The sequence below is a fragment of the Saccostrea echinata genome, unplaced genomic scaffold (assembly GCF_033153115.1).
Source record: "Saccostrea echinata isolate AGI-Se365-2 ecotype Australia unplaced genomic scaffold, CSIRO_AGI_Sech_v1 ptg000025l, whole genome shotgun sequence".
Lineage (NCBI taxonomy): Eukaryota > Metazoa > Mollusca > Bivalvia > Ostreida > Ostreidae > Saccostrea > Saccostrea echinata.
The window spans coordinates 4,995,500-5,020,594 of NW_026889774.1; the positions used below are offsets into that span (position 1 = coordinate 4,995,500).

The 25,095-nt window shown below is 30.9% G+C and overlaps 2 protein-coding genes across 2 annotated transcripts; one reads left to right on the forward strand and one right to left on the reverse strand.

The window, feature by feature from the left end:
• The first annotated feature begins 272 nt into the window (after nucleotides 1-272).
• Nucleotides 273-997, forward strand: LOC133191910 (cerebellin-3-like). The gene is made up of 2 exons (XM_061327664.1): nucleotides 273-435; nucleotides 533-997. Exons 1-2 carry the CDS (start codon nucleotides 363-365, stop codon nucleotides 946-948), a joined length of 489 nt encoding a protein of 162 aa, XP_061183648.1. The 5' UTR covers nucleotides 273-362; the 3' UTR covers nucleotides 949-997.
• A 2,991-nt stretch (nucleotides 998-3,988) lies between these two features.
• Nucleotides 3,989-20,754, reverse strand: LOC133192513 (latent-transforming growth factor beta-binding protein 2-like). Its single transcript, XM_061328509.1, has 17 exons — nucleotides 20,680-20,754; nucleotides 20,456-20,510; nucleotides 14,320-14,342; nucleotides 14,072-14,126; nucleotides 11,906-11,928; nucleotides 11,683-11,737; nucleotides 10,887-10,909; nucleotides 10,663-10,717; nucleotides 9,965-9,987; nucleotides 9,716-9,770; nucleotides 9,095-9,120; nucleotides 8,896-8,956; nucleotides 7,783-7,805; nucleotides 7,537-7,591; nucleotides 5,158-5,180; nucleotides 4,883-4,942; nucleotides 3,989-4,097 (listed from the first exon to the last, which is right to left on the reverse strand). The coding sequence occupies exons 1-17, from the start codon at nucleotides 20,752-20,754 to the stop codon at nucleotides 4,089-4,091; spliced, it is 699 nt and encodes a 232-aa protein (XP_061184493.1). The 3' UTR covers nucleotides 3,989-4,088.
• Between the last annotated feature and the right edge of the window lie 4,341 nt (nucleotides 20,755-25,095).

Here is a 25,095-nt window from a genome sequence, read left to right on the forward strand (position 1 = left end):
AAATAAGGGAATGTTTGTTTCAGAGATTTTAAATCATGACATCGCTATTCAGACTGTTTTTGTAAACTTTTTTTTAAAAATCGTGTTATGCCTACATGTGATGTAGTTTGTAACCTCTGGGGATTTGTGGAATATGGTGCTCTGGGTATCACGTTTCGATATTTAAACGTAAAAAGTCATCATTATGATAAATAACCGATGTCAGACATATATGTATATATAATTGACAGAGCTTTTTTAAAATTCATTTTATCGGCAAAAAAATGTTTCAGATCACACTATCTCTAAGCACTTACTTTGCTTTTGTAGTGACGGTATGGCGCCAGAGCGACTCTTGTGAACGTCACCTTACCGGATATAATATGTGTATTAATGAAAAGATAACGCTCTTGGAGTCAAAAGCTGGACCCACTAATCTATCACAAAACAAACCAAGTAAGTTTGTTTTAATCTTTAGCTGATTTTTGTTTTCTATCATATGCATATCACTAATGTTTTTGAATAACTCTGGATGACGATTCTGCCATTTTAGCTCATCAAATCTCATTCATGGCTACTGCTTCACGCGATATAAAACCAATCGTCGGAGGAACTCTTATTTTTGACCAAGTTCTAACCAATAAGGGGGGAGCTTACAACAGAAATACTGGTATCTTTACCGCCCCGGTATCCGGGTCATACTTCTTCGTGGTCACTGTAAGTATTCCAACCCCATCCCCCGCAAACGGCCAGGACTACGTAAGGATAGATATCATGAAGAATGGCAAATTATCCGGGTACTTGTTTATCGGAACTCAAGGTATATGGATCAAAAGATCAGAAAATACGTTACTGGAACTTTCAAAAGGGGACAAAGTAAACCTGCACGTCAGAACCACAGGAAGTGGGTTTCAACGCATTGCGGGAGGAAGCTATCACTCGCACTTCTCTGGATTTTTGATTAATTGAAACATTTTTATTTGAAACAATTGAATAAAGTTGTTTATGTAAGTAACAAGGCAGATCATTTTTATTACTAGTGAACTTACTTTATGTGCAAGTAAGCTCATTATTTCAGAATAATACGGACGTTTTATAATTATTCTTATAATAGATCACAGCCTATCGGAAAAATAATACAGGACCAGAATTTAAATTTTGTTTTACACACTTATCAGACCATAGAGATACGTTTTTTTTGATTATCGAAATTAAATGTTCTTATTTATTATTTAAGTCCGATATTTAATATAGAGCGCCACCTCTGATCAAAAATATGCAACTATTTATGATAGAACTATTTCTGACGATTACAAAACATGTTTTATTTTTAGATCAGAGGGTCGCTCATATTATTTCTCTTCTGTGAAAGTACTCAAATATACTTGTTTTCTTTAAAATTCAAGACCATTGCAATTGCATGAAGCGTTTTCCAAGACCTTGGCTTTAAGGAGAAAATTTTTAATAGGAAATGAAAGCAATAAATCTCTACTTTATCTTGATGTTTAAAATGGAACATTAAATGTTAGTCACAAAATTGGTATATCTACGGGGCCATTTCATGCATAAAGTGAACCTAGCTCTTTGTTTCAAACACATACTTTCAATGATTTTTAAAGGGGTGAGATGGGATCGCATCCGAAGCACTTACCCTTCAAACAACCTTTAAAATAATAAAAGTCGTTCTTAAAGAAAAAAAAAACACATACCCCAAGTGTCGAGAAGTCTCCTCTGTCTTTGCATAATTTTTTTTTACCGCGAAACGTCATATTTCTTTTACCAATCAAGTTTAACTGAAGAGCATTCCCATTTATATGATAACACTTTTGCTTTAAAGACGCACATGTATAATGAAATATATGGGGATAACGAACAGTATTCAAGCTCAAAAGTCCATTAAACAATACAAATTTTGGAGCAGGACCTCTAAAACATCAGAGTCGGGATCAGGTGCCATGGAGGAGTGAGCAACCCCTGCCGACCGGTCCCACTCGCCGTGTGCTCCTTGTCATGATCGGGAAATAACTGAAAAATCCGTCGACATTTCAGTATGTACATAATGCCCTAACAATTAGTATGAAAACGTCAGTCAGCATTTGACTTAATGATAAATTGTATTTGCTAACAAGGCCATTGTATCGACGATAGAGCTTACTAAATGACGACTTTAAACGAGACTGCTTATATTTTTGCTTCATCAACTTCTTTGTCAATAACTTAACTCTTTTTAGAAATTGTTCATACGAAGAACATGCTCTTGCGTATCGAATCAACTGAGAGATATAAACCCCATATGCAGGTGATGAAGGTGTATTGCTGCATAAGTAAGGGAAGTTGACGATTGAAATGTTTAAGTCATCAAGTTTATCTTATAGCTTGGTTGTTAGATTACCATTAACGTCTTTTTCTAGTAAAATATCCAAATATGAAACAGATATATCAGAATCTGTGGTATCTTTTATTTCAAGCTCACTGGAATATATCGTGTCGACATAAGAATGGAAATAACTATTGTTAATTGACAATACGTCATCGATATATCTAAATGTCGAGTTGAAGGCCACAACAATTTCCATTGCTCTAGTTGGAAAATCTCAAAATAAAGTTGATTGAGAGTTGCAGATGCAAATATGCACTACATCACGCCTCAACATGCTCTTACGTATCATCATCATGAATGACAGTCCTTGGACCGGAAGTCCAATCGTTACTTCACTGCGCTAGGCTAGAGAAAATTCGACCTCATCATCTGAAAAACGGGCATTTAAAAATGGCAATGAATATTCCTTTCGCTCGGATCTCGAGATTGAGAAACCTATTGCATCGTAGAAATCAGGCTGCAATTGTGCATGGCAGTCTTGCACGCTGTAATTGAATTGCCGGGGTGGGGGTGTTTTAACAGTCATGTGTTACTTTCTAACGTTAAAAGATAATCATTAACATGTTATCAAATCTCTGATGTTTTTAAATCGAGTTTTACCTAACTGTATTCATTTTTGAAAATCATTAGATGAAAAATTCAAATATTTTAGGATTACTGACAGTTGCGTTCCTTTTTCATCGCCCGCGTGGCGCAGTGGTTAGAGCATCTGCTCTAGAGTCGCGGCGTAAGGAATTGATCCTTACGTTACGGGTTCGAATCCCACTGTGGGACGTGGAAACCGGTCCTTCGGATGAGACCGTATAAACTGAGGTCCCGTGTCGCATTAGATCCCTCACTGCTCAATGGCCGTAAGTGCCTAAGTATAGGACAAAATTTGCAGCTCTCCACCGGCAAGTGGTGGCGTCTCCATATGAGTGAAAAATTCTCGAGAGGAACGTTAAACTTCAAACAAACAAACAATGACTAATGAAGTTAATTGTGCCCAACCTGATAAAGCGTCAACATTTCGCAAATTCTATGGTCGATATACAATGACCTTGTTAGTAAATACAATCTACCGTTAAGTCGAATGTTGATTGATTGATATTTTTCATACAAATTGTAGGGCCAATATTTACACATTGAATTGTCTACAGATTTTAGGCTTGATAACTATTCGGTATCTCCATATTTCATTTACATGATTCCATAAATTCATGTAGTCGATCCAAGCCCCGACCACTTCTTTCCTTTCTGTTACTCTCACACAGCAAGTGATTTTTTTTAACCACGTCTATCGATGGACCAATAGCTTTATATATGCAGAAATCATTTTTTTAACATTTGTATTTTTATCTCGGAAAAAGAAATATGAAATATATTTTTTCGATCAACCCACGTCAATGCACGTATTACTAATTAATACACATACACAGCAATGGATTACTCCTTTTGAGGAAAATTTTTAGATCTGCTTCATCTGTTTTACAAACTCCGAAGTTAACAACATCCGTCCCGAATGAAAATTGTACTCATAATTCGTAAAATTTAGTTTTGAAGGGCTGTCTCTTGTTTTGCTTTGCATTTGCAACAGTTTTTTTTTTTTCGTTTTCGAGATAAATACAAATAAATGTTCTGCAAAACGAGTTAGAATGCGTCAAACATTGTTTATTTTTTTCAAGACATAGATTTTGTTCTGTCTCTCATTCTTTTCGTTCCGTGTCTAGTGAGTTTTGAGTCCGTCTAATCAACCAATCTGGAATAATTATAGTTTGGAAATTAATATTAAGACCATTTTACAAAATGTATTTCTAAAAGACATAATACATATAGCAATACTTTCAAGGACATTAGGTAATTTATTAAAATTACCTAATGTCCTAATATATTAATATGTTTTTCTTTAAGAACAAGAATCTTTTCTTGTATAAATTCTCACATGAAATAGCTTTAAAAAGTATTTGACCCATCTGGCTATAAAGGAGTAGGAAAAAAGAGTTTATGGGCCTTACAGGTTAAATGAATACCAGTTACACTGCATTGATTTTTTTTTTTAAACCATGCTAAAAGTTCCTTTGTTCTATCCTCTTCCTTGTAAAACCCGAGAGGCTTTATCTCGCCTTGATAGAAAGCTTAATAGAAATGTTTCAGAGATAAGATTTAATTACGAAAATGTGTTCAATTTTGAAATATTAACCTTATTTTCGGGAAAATAATTTGAAATTATTTTATAGGACATATAAAGAATATAAGTGACCCCTTCTCTGACCTAATGAATATAAATAAAACAGCAAGCTATCCTCCGAGTGAATAATGTGACCTTATATGTATTAATATTTTGTGAAAAGTATTCCTTGAAACTGTATTAGATTGATTAGATTGAAATGAAACACATCTCAAAGATTTTTCTTGCAAAATCCAATTCAGCTCTAATTTTTTTTAAAGAAGGGAGTAATGCATAATGCATAAAGTTATCTTCATATGCAAGTTCAATTAATCACTATATTATTAATTAATTATGAATAAAAGTAGCTAACTTACTGTAAAACGGATTTCACAGTTCCCATTAAAACATGCTTGTCCAATACCACAATGTAGGTCCTGTGACATGAAGAATATTTTGATTATCCGGGTTTTAATTTTTACGGTATAATCAAAAAATAGGCTAAATATATATGACGTATAGATTGTTCATCAACTGAATATGTTATTAAATGAAAAATAAATACAATATAGTTAGTGCAGCATGTAATGGAATATTTCCTGAAAATTCTCTGTTACTGACTTAACAACAAAAAACAGTTATTTCAACTCACTGTATAGCATTCTGTGAAGTCTCCTGAAATTTATGAAAACAAAATAAAAAGTTTGATAATTGTCTTCATTTTTTTCATCAATATTACACATTTTACCGTACAGGTCACAAAACTTTTTTTTTAATTTATATGCTTTCGTGATTTAATTGAATGCATATTTTGGTCAAAGGTACAGACAAAACATATATCAAGAATTTTGAAAAACATTCTTCTTTTCAATGCAATTAGGTGTGTTATTTACTACGTTTTCACGTAACTTTTTTGAAATTGAACATCGATATCGCTTTAGCACTTACAACATATTTCCAGTTTTCCGCGATTCGAAACTGCTTGTCAGCGAAAAAATCTTGCTTTTACGTGATTATTCTTATTTTTTTTCCCGCGACTTATTTTAACATGTATCTCTTTAATTCCGTTAGTCAGGTAAAGTCTGTTCCTCTTGCTTAACACGGTCATTTCTTTTGCATCGGTTGTAATTGTGGCTTTGCATATTTTACCTACGCTCCGTCGGTAAGACATAACACCATTCCTTAAAACATCCATTCGACCATTCTTTACGTAAATCTATCTTATAGAATACATTTGTTTCCAGGATTTGTTTCTGTATGAACAATTTCCAAATCCGATCAGTGTAAAATGTGAAATTCATTCAAATTTGATCACAAAATGAGCTAGTACTCACTAATGAGCAGAACTCTTCGGGGAAAATAGGGGTAATTATCGCCATCCGTTTGATGCTAAGCGCTAATCGTGGCCATTTAGAAATCGCGGAAAGGAGGTATTTAAAGATATTCACGCTATAATATAAACGCGATTTTTTATGTGAAACAAAATGATTAAATGATTTGAGAAACATGATATGCAATAAAAATAATTACTTTCCACAAAGTTTTATTAAATAAGTCGTTGTAATTACAAAACAATTAAGCAACATCTGCAATTAAGAATTTAGCCTGTTCATGAATATTGATGAAGGAAGTGCGTAAACAGTATATAGACACGCATGTCCGCGGGAAATCATAGACAATGAGGTACATTGCATTTTGACTACGATTTTGAATAAAAGTTAATATCTGTCATTACAGAGTAGATGGCTAATACTGGTGTTTTTCAAAGATAAGTATCTTTAAGCATAAAACGTATGCCATCCATGTCAAAATATATTATTTTGTATACCAAACGGCCTACCTCGTTTTCTTGACGCCATTTTTGTTTATCAATCTAAAAGTAGCGACGGTGTCACATGATGCATGAATTTAAATAGAAGCATTACTTTCCTAGTAGGATAATAAATAATTATGATTTGAGATCTTTATAATGCGTTCATTTCCAATTGTGTAATTTACAATATTTTCATAACTGTATTTGGTAAAGAAAATAAATAATTTTCCAACTTTATTTTTAACTGACGCAAGTTATAACGTGTATATCTTTAAAAAAAAAAAAGGGAAATAACACACAACATATAGTAAAGATCAATCTCGGAAAATCAGTGTGAAGAAGTCGCGGAAAGCAGACAGGTTGCGAAAATAAAATCGCGGAAAAGCAGGACGGCCCTCTTAAGCAAATACCATCCTTAAGTTACAATAACCAACAGAATTTTTTTTTCTACGTGTATAATAAATTCCAGATAAATATTATGAATTAAAACACAAACTACCTTCTCCAACGTTATTTTTTTGGTTCCTATATACATTTAACAGATAGGAGCAAGGATTTCGTCAGTGTTGATATTGGATGTTGTCAGTTCTATTGTTTCTCAAAATTTGTAGCATCGTACAAGAATGTAGAAACTTAATTTCATGCTATTTTTACTAAAAGAGGCCATTAAATGCTACTTACATGTAGCTAATTAATATTCATCGTCCCTCTGTCTGTTTTTATACCAAAGTTTGATTTCACGCTATTGCTTTTCAAAAAGATGTCTTATTTATGATTAAAATACACACACTTTCAGCAAAGCTTTCAGGGTAAAATTTTAAGTTGTTTTAAACTTGAAAACGTAATCATGTTTATTTTTGAAAGTCATTATAGTATTTTTAACGTTTTGGTATGGAATGGTATTCAATTCAAAAAACGCTCTATGAAAACTAAGTTTAATTATAACATTCAAACAGCTGCATTTAAGCTGTTATTCGTACAAAATTGGGAGCAACCAAGTACTAGAAAAAAAAAATTACAATCATTAAGATATTGCGTGTTTCAATTAATTGTTAAAGGATCGTTTTCAAATGAAATTGAGATAAAATTTGGCTCATGATTTATATTGAATAGCACTTATTGTTGCTTTGAATGCATATTAAGAATGGGTTTTTTGACGATTAATCTGTAATTTTTGTTAATACTTTAATATTTTAACAGATAAATTGTTTCCCTTACCTGAAACACATTTTCCATTTCGACATAAATCTCGTGGATTAGGGCACGGATTTAACTGTTCAATAAAGAATCAAATAAGTGAATAAAAATAATATTTAATGTGTTTTATTATATATATATATATATATATATATATATATATATATATATATATATATATATATATATATATATATATATATATATATATAATGGTGATCAAAGTTTTAGTTTTATTTTAAAGTATGTATTAAAAATAAGACTTACCGGAGAACAAAATTGGTGATCTCCTAAGATGTAAGAAAAAAAACATCTCATTTACGATTGTATTAATAATATTTTTAACTAGAAATGAGTTGCAGATTATTATTAAAATGAATCATGAATGTTAAATAAGTTTAGAATATAACTCTGAAGTGCAGTTCCACTTTTCCTCGATTCGATACTGCTTTTCAGGGAAAAGAATCCTGCTTTTCCGCGATTATTATTTTTTTTTCCGCGACTTATTTTAATATGTATCTCTTCAATTCCGTTAGCCAGGTAAAGTCTGTTCCTCTTGCTTAACACTGTCATTACTTTTGCATCGGTTGTAATTGTGGCTTTGCATATTTACCTACGCTCCATCGGTAAGACACAATGCCATTCATTAAAACATAAGACATTCTTTACGTAAATCTATCTTATATAATACATTAATTTTTTGTTTCCACGATTTGTTTCTGTATGAACAATTTCCAAATCCGACCAGTGTAAAATGTGAAATTCATTCAAAGATCACAAAATGAGCTTGTACTCACTAACGAGCAGAACTCTTGGGGGGGGGGGGGGGGGGATACGAGTAAATATCGCCAACCGTTGATGCTAAGCGCTAAACATGGCCATTTAAAACTTGAGGAAAGGATGTATTTTAAAAAACACATAACATATAGTAAAGATCAATCTCGGAAAATCAGTGTGAAGAAGTCGCGAAAATAAAATCGCGGAGAAGCAGGACGGCCCTCTTTGGCATATATCATCCTCAAGTTGCAATAACACAATAACCAACAGTAAAAATTTTTCTACGTGTATAATAAATTGCAGATTAATATTAATAATTAAAACATGAACTGCTAAATAAATTTAGAATAAAACTCATTTATTTCACTCATATATAACTGGCAGGTGCAAAGATTTCTGGAAAGGTGTCCAAATACAATAGCTCAAATAATTTCTCTAATTTCAAATTACAATGTATGTCGTGCGAGAAAGATTACATAATTTGTATTGATTTGCACTTAATGTTATTTGTGTATTCATATAGAAAACGGTGTGCTGGTGGTAAATCTATAATTTTTGTTCATACCTCTAACAACATTTTTAAAGATTCAATGTATCTCTTACCTGGACCGTTAACACATCTACCATTTAGACATTTATCTCGTGGATCAGGGCATTGCTCCAACTTTTTAAGAAAGAACATATATCATTGAATGAGAATAACATGGTAAATATTTTTCTTTATATAGCACCATAAATTAATTGTAATAAATTTTCTTCTTTGGAATTAATAGTAGAATATATAATTTAAAATAACAGTTACCAAGGAACAAGTCTGCTGCTGATGTCCTGAAATGGAGGAAAACATCCAATTAATCATTGTTTTTAAAACATTGCAAGTGGCAACGAATCACAAAGCAGTACTAATGATTGAGCCATGAATTATAAAGAAAACTACAATGAAACTCCAATGCAAATATCATCTTTTGTAAAATGTTTTCACTTGTTTGATTATTTGCTTTTTAAACTTCGATAATTTTTCACTCATATTGAAAAGTCACAACCATCTAGTGGAGGACTGCAATTTTACACCTGTACTCGGCACTTACGACCTTTGAGCAGTGAATTTAAGAAGTTGGTTTTAATTCTACGTCTGGAAACCTAACTTTTACTCGCAATTCACTTTTAAAAATCAAATACCTCAAATTCATATTTCAGTGTTTGATAAGTTTTACATTCCAGTCAACCATGGTGTGTTCAATTTACCCTACCTTTCCATAATTTGAGGACTTTATAAAAATCCTTTCAATTAAAGATACATTGCCGGGTGCACCTTAGCCTACCTGTAGATAAATATGATCACAGATTGATTTTTTTATGACAAATATGAAAACTTTATCTATACTTCAAAGTGCATTTTGAAATTTTAAATTGTATTTCATACTTCGAACACATCTTCCGGCTAGACACGTATCTCGTGGATCACGGCATGGATCATACTGAAACAAAAATCAATCTTTTATTGTTGATCTCACTAAATTTGCAATAATATATACACGCTATGAGATATATAAACCAACATTTAGTTATGACAAAATTTGAATACTTTTTTTAATCAATAGAAATGGTTAAAAATAGAATTTAAAATAAAATTTTAATAATTTAAAAAAAAAGAATTTAAAATAATAGTTACCTGGGAGCAAGTGTCCTGACCTCCTTAAATGGAAGAAACGCTTCATCAAACATTGTATTAGAACTATTACAAATGGCAATAAGTCGTTGTTGATTATTGTCAATAAAGGCATGAACTGATAAACATTTTATCCTTAAAGAAAATATTTTCTCTTCCAAAAAAGAAAACCTTCTTCAACATTATTTTTGTTCCTATATAACAAACAAGCAAGAATTTCGTAAGTGTAGATATTGGATGTTAATTTTATTAATTATTTAAATTTGTAAGCATCATAAAAATGCCGAAACTTAATTTCATGCTATTACATTCAAAAAGGTTATTAAGTGCTACTTAGCCAATTGATAATCATCGTCCCTCTGTTTTTATACAAAAATTTGATTTAACACTATTGCTTTTCAAAAAGATGTCTAATTTATTATTAAAATACAAACATTTTCAGCAAAGCTTTCAGGGTCAAATTTTAAGCAGCTTTTTTAACTTGAAAACGTAATCATGTTTAATTGGAAAGTCATTGTAGTATTTTACCGTTTTGTTATGGTTGTTACGAGTCAAAGAAATAAGCAAAGAAATTTCGAGCTTAATGCTGGACTCGAAAGGGACGCAGTTTTGAAAAAAATGACTCATAACCACAATGATTTAAAATAAAAGCAGGAAAGTATAAAAACCCAGATCACTTGTCACATAAATGTAATTCATACTTCGAACACATCTTCCGGCTAGACACGTATCTCGTGGATCACGGCATGGAGAAAACTGAAACAAAAATCATTTTTTATTGAGGAATTCGCTAAAGTGCAATAATATATAAACTCTATGAAGCATTTTAAGAGATATTATAATAACACCAACATTTAGTTATGATAAAAAAAAAATAAAAATCGGTAATTAACAGAAATTTGCATAAATTAAAAATAATAGTTACCTGGGAGCAAGTTTCCTGACCTCCTTAAATGGAAGAAACGTTTCATTAAACATCGTATTAAACTATTACAAATGGCAAAAAGTCGTTGATTATTGACAATAAAGGCATGAACTGGTAAAAATTTAATCCCTAAAGAAAACATTTCTTTTCTAGTTAAACCTTCTCTAATATTATTTTTGCTCCTATATAACAGACAGAAGCAAGGATTTAGTAGGTGTAGATACTGGATGTTGTCAATTCTACTGTTTCTTAAAATTTGTAAGCATCATAAAAAATGTAGAAACTTAAATTTGACGCTATTTTTATTAAAAGAGGTCATTAAATGCTACCTAGCTATTTAATATTCATCGTCCTCTGTATTTATTTTTGTTTTTTGTTTATATATATATATATATATATATATATATATATATATATATATATATATATATATATATATATATATATATATATATATATATATACAAACGTTGGATTTAACGCTACTGCTTTTGAAAAAGATGTCTAATTTATGATTAAAATACACACACTTTCAGCAAAGCTTTCAGGGTAAAATTTTAAGTAGCTTTTTTTTTTTTGAAAACGTAATCATGTTTAATTGGAAAGTCATTGAAGTATTTTACCGTTTTGTTATGGTTGTTACGAGTCAAAGAAATAAGCAAAGAAAATTCGAGCTTAATGCTGGACTCTAAAGGGACGCAGTTTTGAAAAAAAATGACTCATAACCACAATGATTTAAAATAAAAGCAGGAAAGTATAAAACCCAGATCACTTGTCACATAAATGTAATTCATACTTCGAACACATCTTCCGGCTAGACACGTATCTCGTGGATCACGGCATGGAGAAAACTGAAACAAAAATCAATTTTTATTGAGGAACTCACTAAAGTGCAATAATATATAAACTCTATGAAGCATTTTAAGAGATATTATAATAACACCAACATTTAGTTATGATAAAAAAAATTAAAAATCGGTAATTAACAGAAATTTGCATAAATTAAAAATAATAGTTACCTGGGAGCAAGTTTTCTGACCTCCTTAAATGGAAGAAACGTTTCCTTAAACATTGTATTAAAACTATTACAAATGGCAAAAAGTCGTTGATTATTGACAATAAAGGCATGAACTGGTAAAAATTTTATCCCTAAAGAAAACATTTCTTTTCCAGTAAAACCTTCTCCAACATTATTTTTGCTCCTATATAACAGACAGAAGCAAGGATTTAGTAGGTGTAGATAATTGATGTTGTCAATTCTATTGTATCTTAAAATTTGTAAGCATCATAAAAATGAAATTTAATTTGATGCTATTTGTATTAAAAGAGGTCATTAAATACTACCTAGCTATCTAATATTCCTCTGTATTTCTTTTTTTTGTTTATATATATATATATATACAAAAGTTGGATTTAACGCTACTGCTTAAAGGCCGAGGTTTTCAACCGGTCGGTTTTCCTCAGGTAAGTTTGGTGTGGGGTGGAGCTTAATTGAAGCGGCTGTGAAGCCCCGAGGGAACCAGGCTGGGTTGTGTATACCTACCTATATACACAGGATGTTACCTGTATATTACCTGTAAATGTTTTCCTAAGACTTGGTAAAACTTCGCGTGTTGGCCAATCGAAATGTTGATGGTCAAATTTATGAAATAAAACATGACAAATTTATGTTGTAGATTGATTCCTGTAGTTCAATTCTTTTTTTCAAAACATGTTTGAATAAAGAAGACAATTTTAGTATTATTTTGTGCGTTAATAAATTTCAAATGTTCTATAATCCTGGGTTGTAAGCTGGCGACACCGAGGGAAAAAGTCTCACTCTCAAAACGAAAGTAGAAAAAAGCGCGGTCCTGAATAAGTCTCTAAAACTTAGAAATCCTGTTTGAAGGCTAAATTGTATAAAATATATAATAAATATTTCTTAATATAATTTCTACGTGGTTTTCCCATAACGCATGTTTTGTAAAAGTGATCATTGCATCAAGGTGCTGTTTCTTCGACAGGTTGACGAATCGGGAATTTAATCATTCGTTCTCCTGCTTTTTTTCTTCAGGATCCGTAAACTAAAAAATTCTAAACATAACATGTATATGCAAAGGCAGCTTTTATAACACTGCTTATTTCTATTTAAAACTGGTCATTTTACCGTAACTTTCATCACCATGTCTCGAAGAAATATTACACTTGTCTTATAATTTTTTACTTGGACAAAATGTCTATATCATAATTATAAAAAGGAATTATTTATTATTTTATTAAATTACATGATGCTTCTAATGAAGTTCGGTATTTTCTGTTTAAGTAAAGTCGATGTACGTGTAAATTTGGATGGATAATATACTGAATTATAGATTGTATCTCGAAATGACCCCCCCTCTCCCCCGCCTTCTTAATTACAATGTAAATAGAGATGACTGATTTTTCTTTTTATTTATTTAATTATTTGACAGACTTATTATATATATAGCTCATTTCTTAATCATAAAATAAAAATAAAATATTAGCTCTGGTTCCTTCTTTATCCCGATGTTATATATGCGGTAGGCATCAAAAGACTGAATGTTAGTTCAATGATCGGTACGATCCCCAGCCAAGGTATATAAGATATTCACAAAGGCTGGTAACAAAATGTCAATCAATTTTCAGTATCCAATCCCAGGCTCAATTTCATCTGATTGACAGGGGTTCACAGACCATGTAAATTTGAGGGCGGTGCTTATTTCCTCCCCCTTTAAGATGTCTAATTATGATTAAAATACACACACTTTCAGCAAAGCTTTTAGGGTAAAATTTTAAGTTGCTTTTAAACTTGAAAATGTAATCATGATTATTTTGAAAGTCATTATAGTATTTTTAACGTATTAGTATGGATTGGTATTCAATTCAAAAAACGATCTATGAAAACTAAGTTTATAACATGCCAATAGTTGCATTTAAGCTGTTAATCGTGCAAAATTGGAAACCACTAAGTACTAGAAAAAAATACAATCATGAAATATTGCGTGTTTCAATAAACTGTTAAAGGATCGCTTTCAACTGAAATTGAGATAAAATTTGACTCATACTTTATATTGAATAGCACTTTTTGTTGCTTTGAATGCATATTTAGAATGGGTTTTTTGACGATAAATCTGTAAATTTTATCAATACTTCTAATATTTAAACAGTAAAATTGTTTCCCTTACCTGAAACACATTTACCATTTCGACATACATCCCATGGATTAGGGCACGGATTAAACTGTTCAATAAAGAATCAAATAAGTGAATAAAAATAATATACAATGCGTTTTGATATATATATATATATATATATATATATATATATATATATATATATATATATATATATATATATATATATATATATATATATATAATGGTGATCAACGTTTCACTTCTTCTTTAAAGTATGTATTTAAAATAAGACTTACCGGAGAACAAGGTTGCCGATCTCCTAAAATGAAAGAAAAAAACATCTCATTTATCATTGTATTATAACATTTTTAATTAGAAATGAGTTGCAGATTATTACTAAAATAAATCATGGATGTTGAATAAGTTTAGAATATTACTCTGAAGTGCAGTTCCACTTTTCCGCGATTCGATACTGCTTTTCAGCTAAACAAATCCTGCTTTTCCGCGATTATTTTTTTTTTGCGACTTATTTTAACATGTATCTCTTCAATTCCGTTAGCCAGGTAAAGTCTGTTCCTCTTGCTTAACACTGTCATTACTTTTGCATCGGTTGTAATTGTGGCTTTGCATATTTTACCTACGCTCCATCGGTAAGACACAATACCATTCCTTAAAACATAAGACATTCTTTACGTAAATCTATCGTATATAATACTACGGAAGCCCATAAGTGCCAACCTGTATATGTATAAAGGAAAAGCAATATATAAAAGCAAACCTCGATATATAAAGGAAATGCGAAATATAAAAACAAAACCTCGATATATATAAAGGAAACTCGAAATATATAAACAAAACCTCGAGATATATATATATATATATATATATATATATATATATATATATATATATATATATATATATATATATATATATATATATATATATATATATATAAAGAAATCCGAAATATATAAACAAAACATCGATATATGTAAAGAGAAAAATTTCCATCGCCGATCTAATGTTTTGAGTGCAATCATTTGGAGTGGCTCAGTTTCAGGATGGTATTAGTGTATTATGTTTTCTTTATTTGTGTATCTAAATAATTATGATGATTAAAACTAAAGCTAACAAGCATTCTGAGAGTATTGCAGTAGCAATACTAGTCCCCTACCGGCTAGTGTAATCTGGTTCCCGTTTAAATTTAAAAATGCTGTAATTCCGTCAAAAATCTTTGAAGCAGAACTTAATGCAAACTTGATCTGTAACTCATTAATATACACTTACATATCAAAAATCAGTTCAATATCTGCAAGCATTTAGAAAAAAGTGCGAAAAATCAAGTGGGGCATACTGACAGACAGAGGGACAGCTAGACAGACGGACAGCTAGACAGACAGACGGACGGACAGACTCAGAGGAAACCTATAGTCCCCTCCGGTTTCACCGGTAGGGGATTAATAAACTGCTGTTCTTCTTACAGTTCAAACGTGTGGGACAGAATTACACTAAAGAGACTTTTTTGCTCAGTATGTATATTCCATAGCACTAAATGTTGGGGGTCTTTTCAATCGAAATATAATTCAATGCAAAAATGCAAGTGTGTGTTATCATTTTTATAAGTTCGTTAACGTTTTACTATGTTTTTACGTGATGCATGGAGAATTTAAAATCGATTTAATTTACAACGTGGAACAATAATCCGCACTTTAATTATGTAAGTGTGCACTAACTCATTTCTTTTCATTAATTCATTAATTCCCTAATACTTGATATTTCTTTCACACCAAATACCCTAAAATTATAACAGTAATTGTACCTGTCGCCTTCTCTCAAATTCCGATCTTCCCTCACATTCAAATGAAGGGGGAGGGGGACGAGCACCTTCATTGATCTCTCCCCTCTCTCCCATTCTGATTTCGATTCCTTTTTTACAATCAATGGGCATACTAGTATATTATTTTTATAATAAATGTAAATAAATTTGAATTAGGACATTAAAAAAAACTGAACTTGTTAAGACTTTATACGTTGATCATTATTTTCATAAATTCTCGGTTGTGAAACCAAAGGTAGTACGGCTAAGTTTTGGTAAAACAGGACACAAGGTACGTAGGTTGTAAAAACGTAATTAATCAAAATACATGTAAAGTCAATAGATACACAGAAAATACGATACACATTATACTTATTTCATGAATATATATAATTAAATGCTCATCTACTCAATTAAGTGCATTATATTAATTAATTTTACAATTACAGTTCATTGATATATGCATGCATGTATAAAGAAATTAACACTATTAAACAGCACTATTTTGATGATTCTGGGAAAGTAATACATGAGTACTGTATAACAGGTCACACAGTGGAAAATTTTTTCTTTATATATATCGCATTTCTCTTAATATATATATCCAGGTTTTGTTTATATATTTCGCATTTACTTTATATATATCCAGGTTTTGTTTATATATATATCACATTTTCTTTATATATATCGAGGTTTTGTTTATATATTTCGCATTTCCTTCGTATATTTAGAGGTTTTGTTTATACATTTCGCATTTCCTTTATATATATATCGAGATTTTTTTTTTATATTTGGCATTTCCTTTATATATCGAGGTTTGCTTTTATATACATGTATTGCTTTTCCTTTATATATAGAGGTTGGCACTAATGGGCTTCCGTATAATACATTTGTTTCCAGGGTTTGTTTCTGTATGAACAATTTCCAAATCAGATCAGTGTAAAATGTGAAATTCCTTCAAATTTGATCACAAAATGAGATAGTACTCACTAATGAGCAGAAATCTTCGGGGGAAATACTGGTATATCGCCAACCGTTTGATGCTAAGCGCTAATCGTGGCCATTTAAAAATCGCAGAAAGGATAATTAAAATAAGGAAATAACACATAACATATAGTAAAGATCAATCACGGAAAATCAATGTGAAGAAGTCGCAGAAAGCAGACAGGTTTCGAAAATAAAATCGCCGAAAAGCAGGACTGCCCTCTTAAGCAAATACCATCCTTAAGTTGCAATAACACAATAACCAACAGTTAAATTTTTTTTCTGCGTGTATAATAAATTGCAGATAAATATTTATAATTAAAAATGAAAAAAAAACTTCTCCAACTTTATATTTTGTTCCCATATAACAGATAGGAGCAGGATTTCGTCAGTGTAGATATTGGATGTTGTCAGTTCTATTGTTTCTTAAAATTTGTATCATACAAAAATATTTACATTCAGTGTAATTTTCTTTATGAAATCCATTAGAAATCTACGACGTTGACATCTCTGTAACATACGCGAAACCTTGTCAACATACGGTAGAATACACAGTAGGAACTATACGCATTTTCAATATCTAGGAACACCTAGATTTTGACTCAGTTTAATAAAAAAAAAAACTACCCTGTTAAATTAATGTAAAATACAACAACTGTCCGTTTAAGATTAAAAGGTTTTTATCACGTCTCGAAATTTTTTGATATGACAAAGTTTACATGTTATTTTAAATCATATATTTAAAATTCTTTGTTAGAAAATTTTTGATTTTCAGCGATTCAAAGTTTGAATTTCTCAATATGCTTATTTTGATCGCTGATGTTACGCGCCATTGCTGTGACGTCATAGGTGTAGTTTTCAAAATTATTTCATAATTAAACGATAATTATATGTTTCAAGAATATAATAGTGTTTCATTTTAAAGAAACTTAGATACTTGATAAAAACCCTTTAATTTGGTTTTTTCTCGCAATGTTCATTTGCGTTATCGCGCTAACGTGCGGTATTCAATTTGTCGGCATGGTCATGTGCGTTGTAGGACCGAAGCACCCAAAAAATAAGAATTCAATGCTTAAATGAAGAAACTTAATTTCATGCTATTACATTTAAAAAGGTAATTAAATACTACTTTGTCAATTGATAATCATATTCCCTCTGTTTTTTTTAATACAAAAAATTGATTTAACGTTATTGCTTTTTAAAAAGACGTCTTATTTATGATTAAAATACACACACTTTCAGCCAAGCTTTCAGGGTAAAATTTTAAGTAGGTTTTAAATTGAAAACGTAAACATGTTTATTTTTGAAAAGTCATAATAGTATTAATTTTTAACGTTTTGTTATGGTTTGTTACGAGTCAAACTTTAAATATAATGTACAATTCGACTGTTTCTTAAAATGATGCATGATCATAAGCAAAGAAAATTTGAGCTTAATGCTTAACTCTAAATTTACGTAACTCGAAGAACGCATAACTACAATGACTAAAATTTCATGCAAGAAAGGATAAAACCCATAATATCGCAATAGGTATTGCACGAAAAAGATCCCTCACTGCTCAAAGGCTGTATGTGTTGAGTACAAGTCTGAATTTGTAGCTCTCCACCGGCAAGTGATGGCGTCTCATAAGACTGAAAAATTCTCAAACAAATGCTACTATTACGATACAAGTGACAGGTTTCGATAGTAGCAAAAGCCAGAGAGAGAGAAACATTGAATCATAATCTTTTTTAAAAAAATAATATTATGTATCTACTGTTCTGGCAGATAAAAAAAACATCAAAGGAACTGGAGGAGGGAGAGTGTCATAAAAGGATATGTAGGAAGGTGGAGGATTCTCGAGTTCTATTAAACATCTTTGTATGGAATTACATCTTCCTATACCCCCCCCACCCACCCCCCTCCCCCAAAAAAGATAATAATGAATGACAGTGATTTTATACTCATTTCTTACGGGTAGATATAACTTCTTCAGATCGTTTTTACTCCGATACATATTGCATGTATAATACAACTATTACAATCTCGAATTCTATTTGTAAAATACTTGTATACAAATAAAGTGACACAACTCCATGATTACTAAATTAAATAGAATTCATGAAAGCAAATGATTTTTATCTGAAATATTGGGTTTATTACGCAAACATTGCAAACCTCCATATGTCAAATTTGTTTTGCAGGCACCAGCGCTTCTTGAACAAACTAAGATATATGTCTTAATTTAGATAAAGATTGTCTTCGTCCTAAAGTTAGGACAAAGATTAGGAAGTCTTAAGTTAAGTCTTTATCACCTTATATAGTATAGCTTCGTTGGCCTACTTTAGACTAATAGGTCTATACTAGTATGCCGTAAGTCCATTCTCAGACATATCTTAATCCTAAGATAGTTTAAAAACATGCCTGCAGAATACCTCTTTTGCAATCGTAGAACAAATAAATATTGTAATGTTCACTTCTGCTCACAATTTTACGATTTTGTGTTGTTTGGATTGTTAATCGTATTAAAAAATTCTGTAAAAACAGTATTATCATAAAGAATCTTAAAGTCAAAATTTCGCACATTCTACGGACTAAACAATGACCTTGCTTGAAAGTACAATTTGTCGTAAAGTCGAATGTTGACTAACGTCTTTCATACAAATTGTTAGGCCATTTTTTTTTTACATTAAATTGTCTACGGATTTTTCCCTTTAACCAATCATAACATCGTAGTACACGGCGGATGTGTCTGATTGATCATGGATGCCTACTCCTCCATGGCACCTGATCCCTTCTCTGTTTTCAGAGGTCTGCGTTGGTTCTGTTCTTTATTTGTATTATTAAACAGACTTTTGAGAATGATGACAGATGGTTATCTTCATATTTTATAATAATGATGTTATTTACATGTAGCTGTATGCATTTAAAAAAAACAAATTACCTTTATAATTTTCCTATTTTGAAATTTTTAAACATAGTGCATACATCATATACACCTTCCGTTTATACACCTTTACCGTTGATTAAGACAAGGGATTCTCTAAAAGTGAAATATCTATACATTATAACCATTTCTTTCTAAATTTTATAACATCCATCAGAGAAAATAAATTTCACTTAAATACCTTTTTTCAAATGCCTAGAATGAAGAAAATTTATGTCGTATTTCGTTGAATTCGTTATATGAGCATTATATCCACACAAAATGTATACCAATCTGAGAAGTACAAGGGTAAAGAAGGTCGATGATTTTAGAAAAGTTTTGTTCAATATTACTGAAGAGTGTGTTTGAGTATTACACTGAAACGCTAACATCCTATGTTTTCAGTATTGAAAGAAGTAACAAGTTAGTTTTTTAAGAAAAGAAATCAGTACAAGGTTAAAATAATAAAATTCTTCAATAAAACATTTCAATTCTCTAGATAAAGGTTCCCAGTTTTGTTTTTTTTCACTGAAAGCTAATCGAGAATTGCTTGATTTAGAATTTCTTCAATATCTGATATGAACCATCGAAATAACTAAGTAGACAATATATTGTTTTTACCAACAGTTTTTCAGATGTTACAACCAAAAAAAAAAATTACTGTAAGCAAGTAAGCAATGTCCTAACGCAAGGAGGTAATTTAGCGATTGATTAAGTTACTTACCATCGTCTACTCGACACACATTATTCACACAGCTATGACCCGGTGGACATAAAAACTATAGAAATAAATATCGTACATAAGTTTCAATATAGAAAATGTACGATACAAAATTTGTTGCAGAGAAAATACACTTGTGGACTAAAAAAATAATTTGGCAGTCAATTTTTTCTGCACATATTGACAATAGGACTATGAAAAGAGATCATACAAAATTTTTCACTTACGCTACATGGCAGTTGCTGTTGTCCTCGGACGCTAACAGAAGATCCCAAAAATAAGGCGATGAGCAAGTACCACATCTCTAAATTAAGGAAGTTTATATGGATTAAAGTACAAGAATTTTTTCTGTTAGTGGAGTTTGAATTAAAAAAAAATTAAAATGTAAATAAACGGTGAAAAACATCTTATTTACTATATCAACTTTATTACATTTTGTAAATAACATATATATTTTACATTTCAACTATTCACAAGTTATATTTTGGCTACATGTAATGGGTGTTTATAAAAATGTCAAGCCTATGCTTGAGATTCCGTAATATAACACAATTACATGTACATGTAACCTCTGAGTAAGTACTAGAATATTTTCTAAATACATGTACATGTATCCAAGGAAATGATTTATTTTGTAAATGATTTATGCTGTCTTTTTACTACGCAAGTGTATTACCCTTCTGAATTACCCTTCTGTTTATAAAAGTATAGGAGAGACTGAGTTGAGTGTCCCTTCTGTAGTATACTGTACGTGCACATAAATTGGCGTATTTAAAATTTAGCGCAATCACTGGGTATTGAGTTGTTGGCGCATTCACACCAACGCGCCGTATATTGTATTAATATATGATTTCTTAGCGGTATTCATGAATTAGCGCATCGTTGTCCGCGCCAAAGCCGCTAAAATATGAAGCCCGCTTTTTTAAATATACATACAGTATTTTTGGTAACATCTTTACATTTAATGAAGTTAAGCTCCATTCTCTAACACAAGAGATCTCCTTACATTTGTTTCAATGTTTATGAAAAGGGGGATTCGAGGTTGTTTTGCGCTTGTCGGAAAGGCCCGAGAAGTTGCGATTGACCCATACCTAGCCTTAAATCACTTGTGTAATCGATTTTTGATATGCTCACTACCGGTAATTATATATGTATGTTACTCAGCAATAAATTAAAATAATCGAAAGAGAATAAACCACGTTCATTAAAAGTATCATTTACAGACGAGTGATTCGATGTGGATTGTACAAATGGAAAATTTTACAAAGCATAGCGAAAATTATAAATACAGTGAAAAATTATAGAACACGAAAAATGTAGATTAATACAAATAAGGATTATACAATACAGTGGTAAATTATACAATGAAATTGGAAAAACTATAGAATACAAATGGAAAATTATACAATATAAATGGAAAAGACCGAATATTGCAACGTTGACATGCCATACTTGTACAATTGTGAAGAAACTTCTTTTTATTTGTATTATATTTGAATTACACGTTATCATACTAAGTATTATCTAACAATCGTTGACATTATCATTATTATGTTAGGTTTTATGTAATTTCACTCTTTTAAATATATCTAATGATGATTTATTAACAGCTCATTAAATTAATTTTAACAACCATGGCATCTTTAATAAATTTTTATTACGTCAAAGCAATATTTACTTGCATTATGGTCAAGTTTAGAAGTCTATTTTTTTCGATAAACTTATTGAAACAAATAAAATCTTTAAAACAGTGCTTATATCCATTAACCTTGGATATTAAAGTTTTATTCATATTATATTGTTCATATTCTGATGCAGAATTAATAGGAAAGCTGATTGATAATTTCTGATAGAGCTTGTACAAGTACTTTCTTCTTATATCGGAAGCTTCCTTGAAAAATTTTTTTTTTGTGTGCCCCATCCCTTCAAAACGACTTTTTAGACCAATTAGCGAAAACTCTTTATGCAAATAAGATATACTTTACCTTATCTTGCCTTTCCTTTTCTTACTAATTGTTAGCCAATTACTTAAACACTGAATTGCCTACGGATTTTTCCGCTTGCCCGATTATGACAATGAGCACTGTTGCAACCTCTATTGAAATAACGACCACTATTGAAATAATTATTTCAATAGTGGTTGAAAGTGCATTTCAAAACTAAACACAGGTTGAAACTATTATTGAAATAACGTTCAATTTTGAAACAATGATTTCAAAAGAGGTTTTGAATGCATTTCAAAACCTAATTCAGGTTGCAACCCCTATTGATATAATGCTCACTATTGAAATAATGATTTCAATAGTGATTAAAATAATGATTTCAATAGTGATTGAATAATTATTTCAGTAGTTGTTGACAATGATATTTAACCATTACCACAGTGCAAGCCTTATTGAAATAACCCCACTATTGGAAAAAAATATACCGGTATAAGGATAAATACTTCATTTTGTTTTCATACATAACATAATAAATTAATTTATTGAGTTTAAAATATGATATGTAATTTTATGTTTTAATTTCTGTATAGAAATACTTTTAACAAGTATATGTGGGATTTAACTGATCTAGTAATTTTAAGTTATTTTCTTATATAAGGTTCCTCTTTGCTTTTAATTGGGGAAAGTAAAAGATTATACAGATATAGTTGTAGAAATCAGAGTATCTACTTTAAAAAGAAGAAAAAAGACACCTATGTGTAATTACTGTATGTGTTCAAACTTTCTGATGAAAATATGATTATTTTTAATCAGAAAGATATAGAATAGAAGTAAATTCTCGCTATATATACATTTAAATCCACTATTCGGGAAAACTAAGTATAAGCGATATAACTTAAGAGGTTGTTATTTCAATAGTGGTTACACATATAAAACCGCTATTAAGATAATATCCACTATTGAACTAATTATTTCAGTAATGAACGTTATTTCAATAGTGAGTACATTGTTGCAACCACTATTGAAATACTGACCACTAATGAAATTATTTCAAAAGTAGACATTATTTCAATAGCGGTAGTATTGATGCAACCACTATTGAAATTTAGATCACTTAGTCGAATCAAATAATTATTTCAAAAGCGGTCATTATTTCAATAGCGGTTTTATATATGTGACCACTATTGAAATTACACCCACTATTGTAATATATGTAATGCTTATACTAACTTCCCTTTAAGTTGTGTGTGAGGGTGTGTGTGTGTCATACGTGTACAACCGCAATTCTCACTACACGAGGTTTTACACCTGAAAGTCACTACACTATGTTCCAGCAATGCTAACAAGATAAACAGACCATAACTGTGATTCTATGGGTCTTTGTATATGCAAATGAGGTTCAGAAAGATGAAAATTCAAATAATGAAAAAATGATTTTTCACCTAAAAGTCACTACATTTGGTCACGTGATTTTGCTCAATCACACACCGGAAGTTGACAAGTCACTACATGGCTTTACCAGGACACACACAGGAAACTCAGTACATAAACACTCTTGTAAGATATTATACAAGAAAATCACTACATTCAGTAAATTTTGAATGCGTTTCCCGTAAAAACACCAATTTTTCCAAATAATTGTCGAAAATACATGACAATGTCTGCATGAAATCTGTATGCTATAGAAAAAAAATTGTCAAAGGATATCCGATAAAGTTAAAAGATAAAAAATTGGCTTTCAACATCTGTATATAGATTAAAATAAAGCAAATGAAATGAGAAGAATAAATTAACCGTCATGACAAAGATTTAAAAGTATTAACGGCCAGGCACGTAACATCGTTTTTGAAAGTCGGGGGGGGGGGGGGGGGGCAGAAAATACAACTTATTACCCGAAAATCTTTGGCAAGCAAGAGAAATAGGTTAACTTCAAAAAGTCGAAAATCCTATTGGTGGGTTGAACTTTTGTGAACCCTCCAAAAAATTTCTTTACAATAAAATGACCGCATATAAATACATAACAAAACAGTGTGTGTATGGGGGGGGGGGGTGTTAATGAACACTTTCACAGTTAATTAAAAATAAAATTTTAAGTTTGAAAAAAGGAGGGGCCAAGCTACCCCTCCCCTCTGCTTTCACGTCGCTGACGGCAATGAATTGCCGAGTGTGCGTTGATTCAAGACTTGCTTCGTCAAGAATATTCGTTTTGTTTTTGTTTTTTTCTGTTGCATTGAGTAAGACAAGTAGAAATTGAAAATCGTTCCCCAATTTTAAATGCAATCATTATGTTTTTTATGATCTTAAAGAGTTTATTTTTTTCTTAACAAGAATTTTATAGGATTACAAATTACTTAACTACTGTTCATGTAATAACATCTCGTTCTTTTTTATGTGGATGACACCACAACTGGCATTCAAAGGAAAATTTACAATAGTAATATAGTATATTCAGAAAAGGGGGGGGGGTAGCCTCCGCGTTCTACGGACCTGAAATAAGGGGGAAAATAATGATCCCTCTTATTTATTCTTGCAATTTAATGACTTCAAAAAACGGAAATTACTTTGGTGGGGAAAGTCCACTTCATTGTTTTTTTTTTGCATAACATTCTATCATTTCATATTCATCATTTCGTTTTCCAATTCAGCATTTAAAAATCCCATTGCTCAAATATGTTGGTCTCTAAAACCATGATTTTTTAC

Bases quoted from the DNA above. Each gene is read 5' to 3' on its own strand.
- LOC133191910 (XM_061327664.1), top strand. From the start codon at position 363: ATGTGTATTAATGAAAAGATAACGCTCTTGGAGTCAAAAGCTGGACCC. The intron at 436-532 runs GTAAGTTTGTTT...CTGCCATTTTAG, and splicing joins TCTATCACAAAACAAACCAA to CTCATCAAATCTCATTCATG.
- LOC133192513 (XM_061328509.1), bottom strand. From the start codon at position 20,754: ATGTGGTACTTGCTCATCGCCTTATTTTTGGGATCTTCTGTTAGCGTC. The intron at 9,988-10,662 runs GTATGAATTACA...CTTCCATTTAAG, and splicing joins AGCCGGAAGATGTGTTCGAA to GAGGTCAGGACACTTGCTCC. The intron at 7,806-8,895 runs GTAAGAGATACA...CTTACATCTTAG, and splicing joins TAGATGTGTTAACGGTCCAG to GAGATCACCAATTTTGTTCT.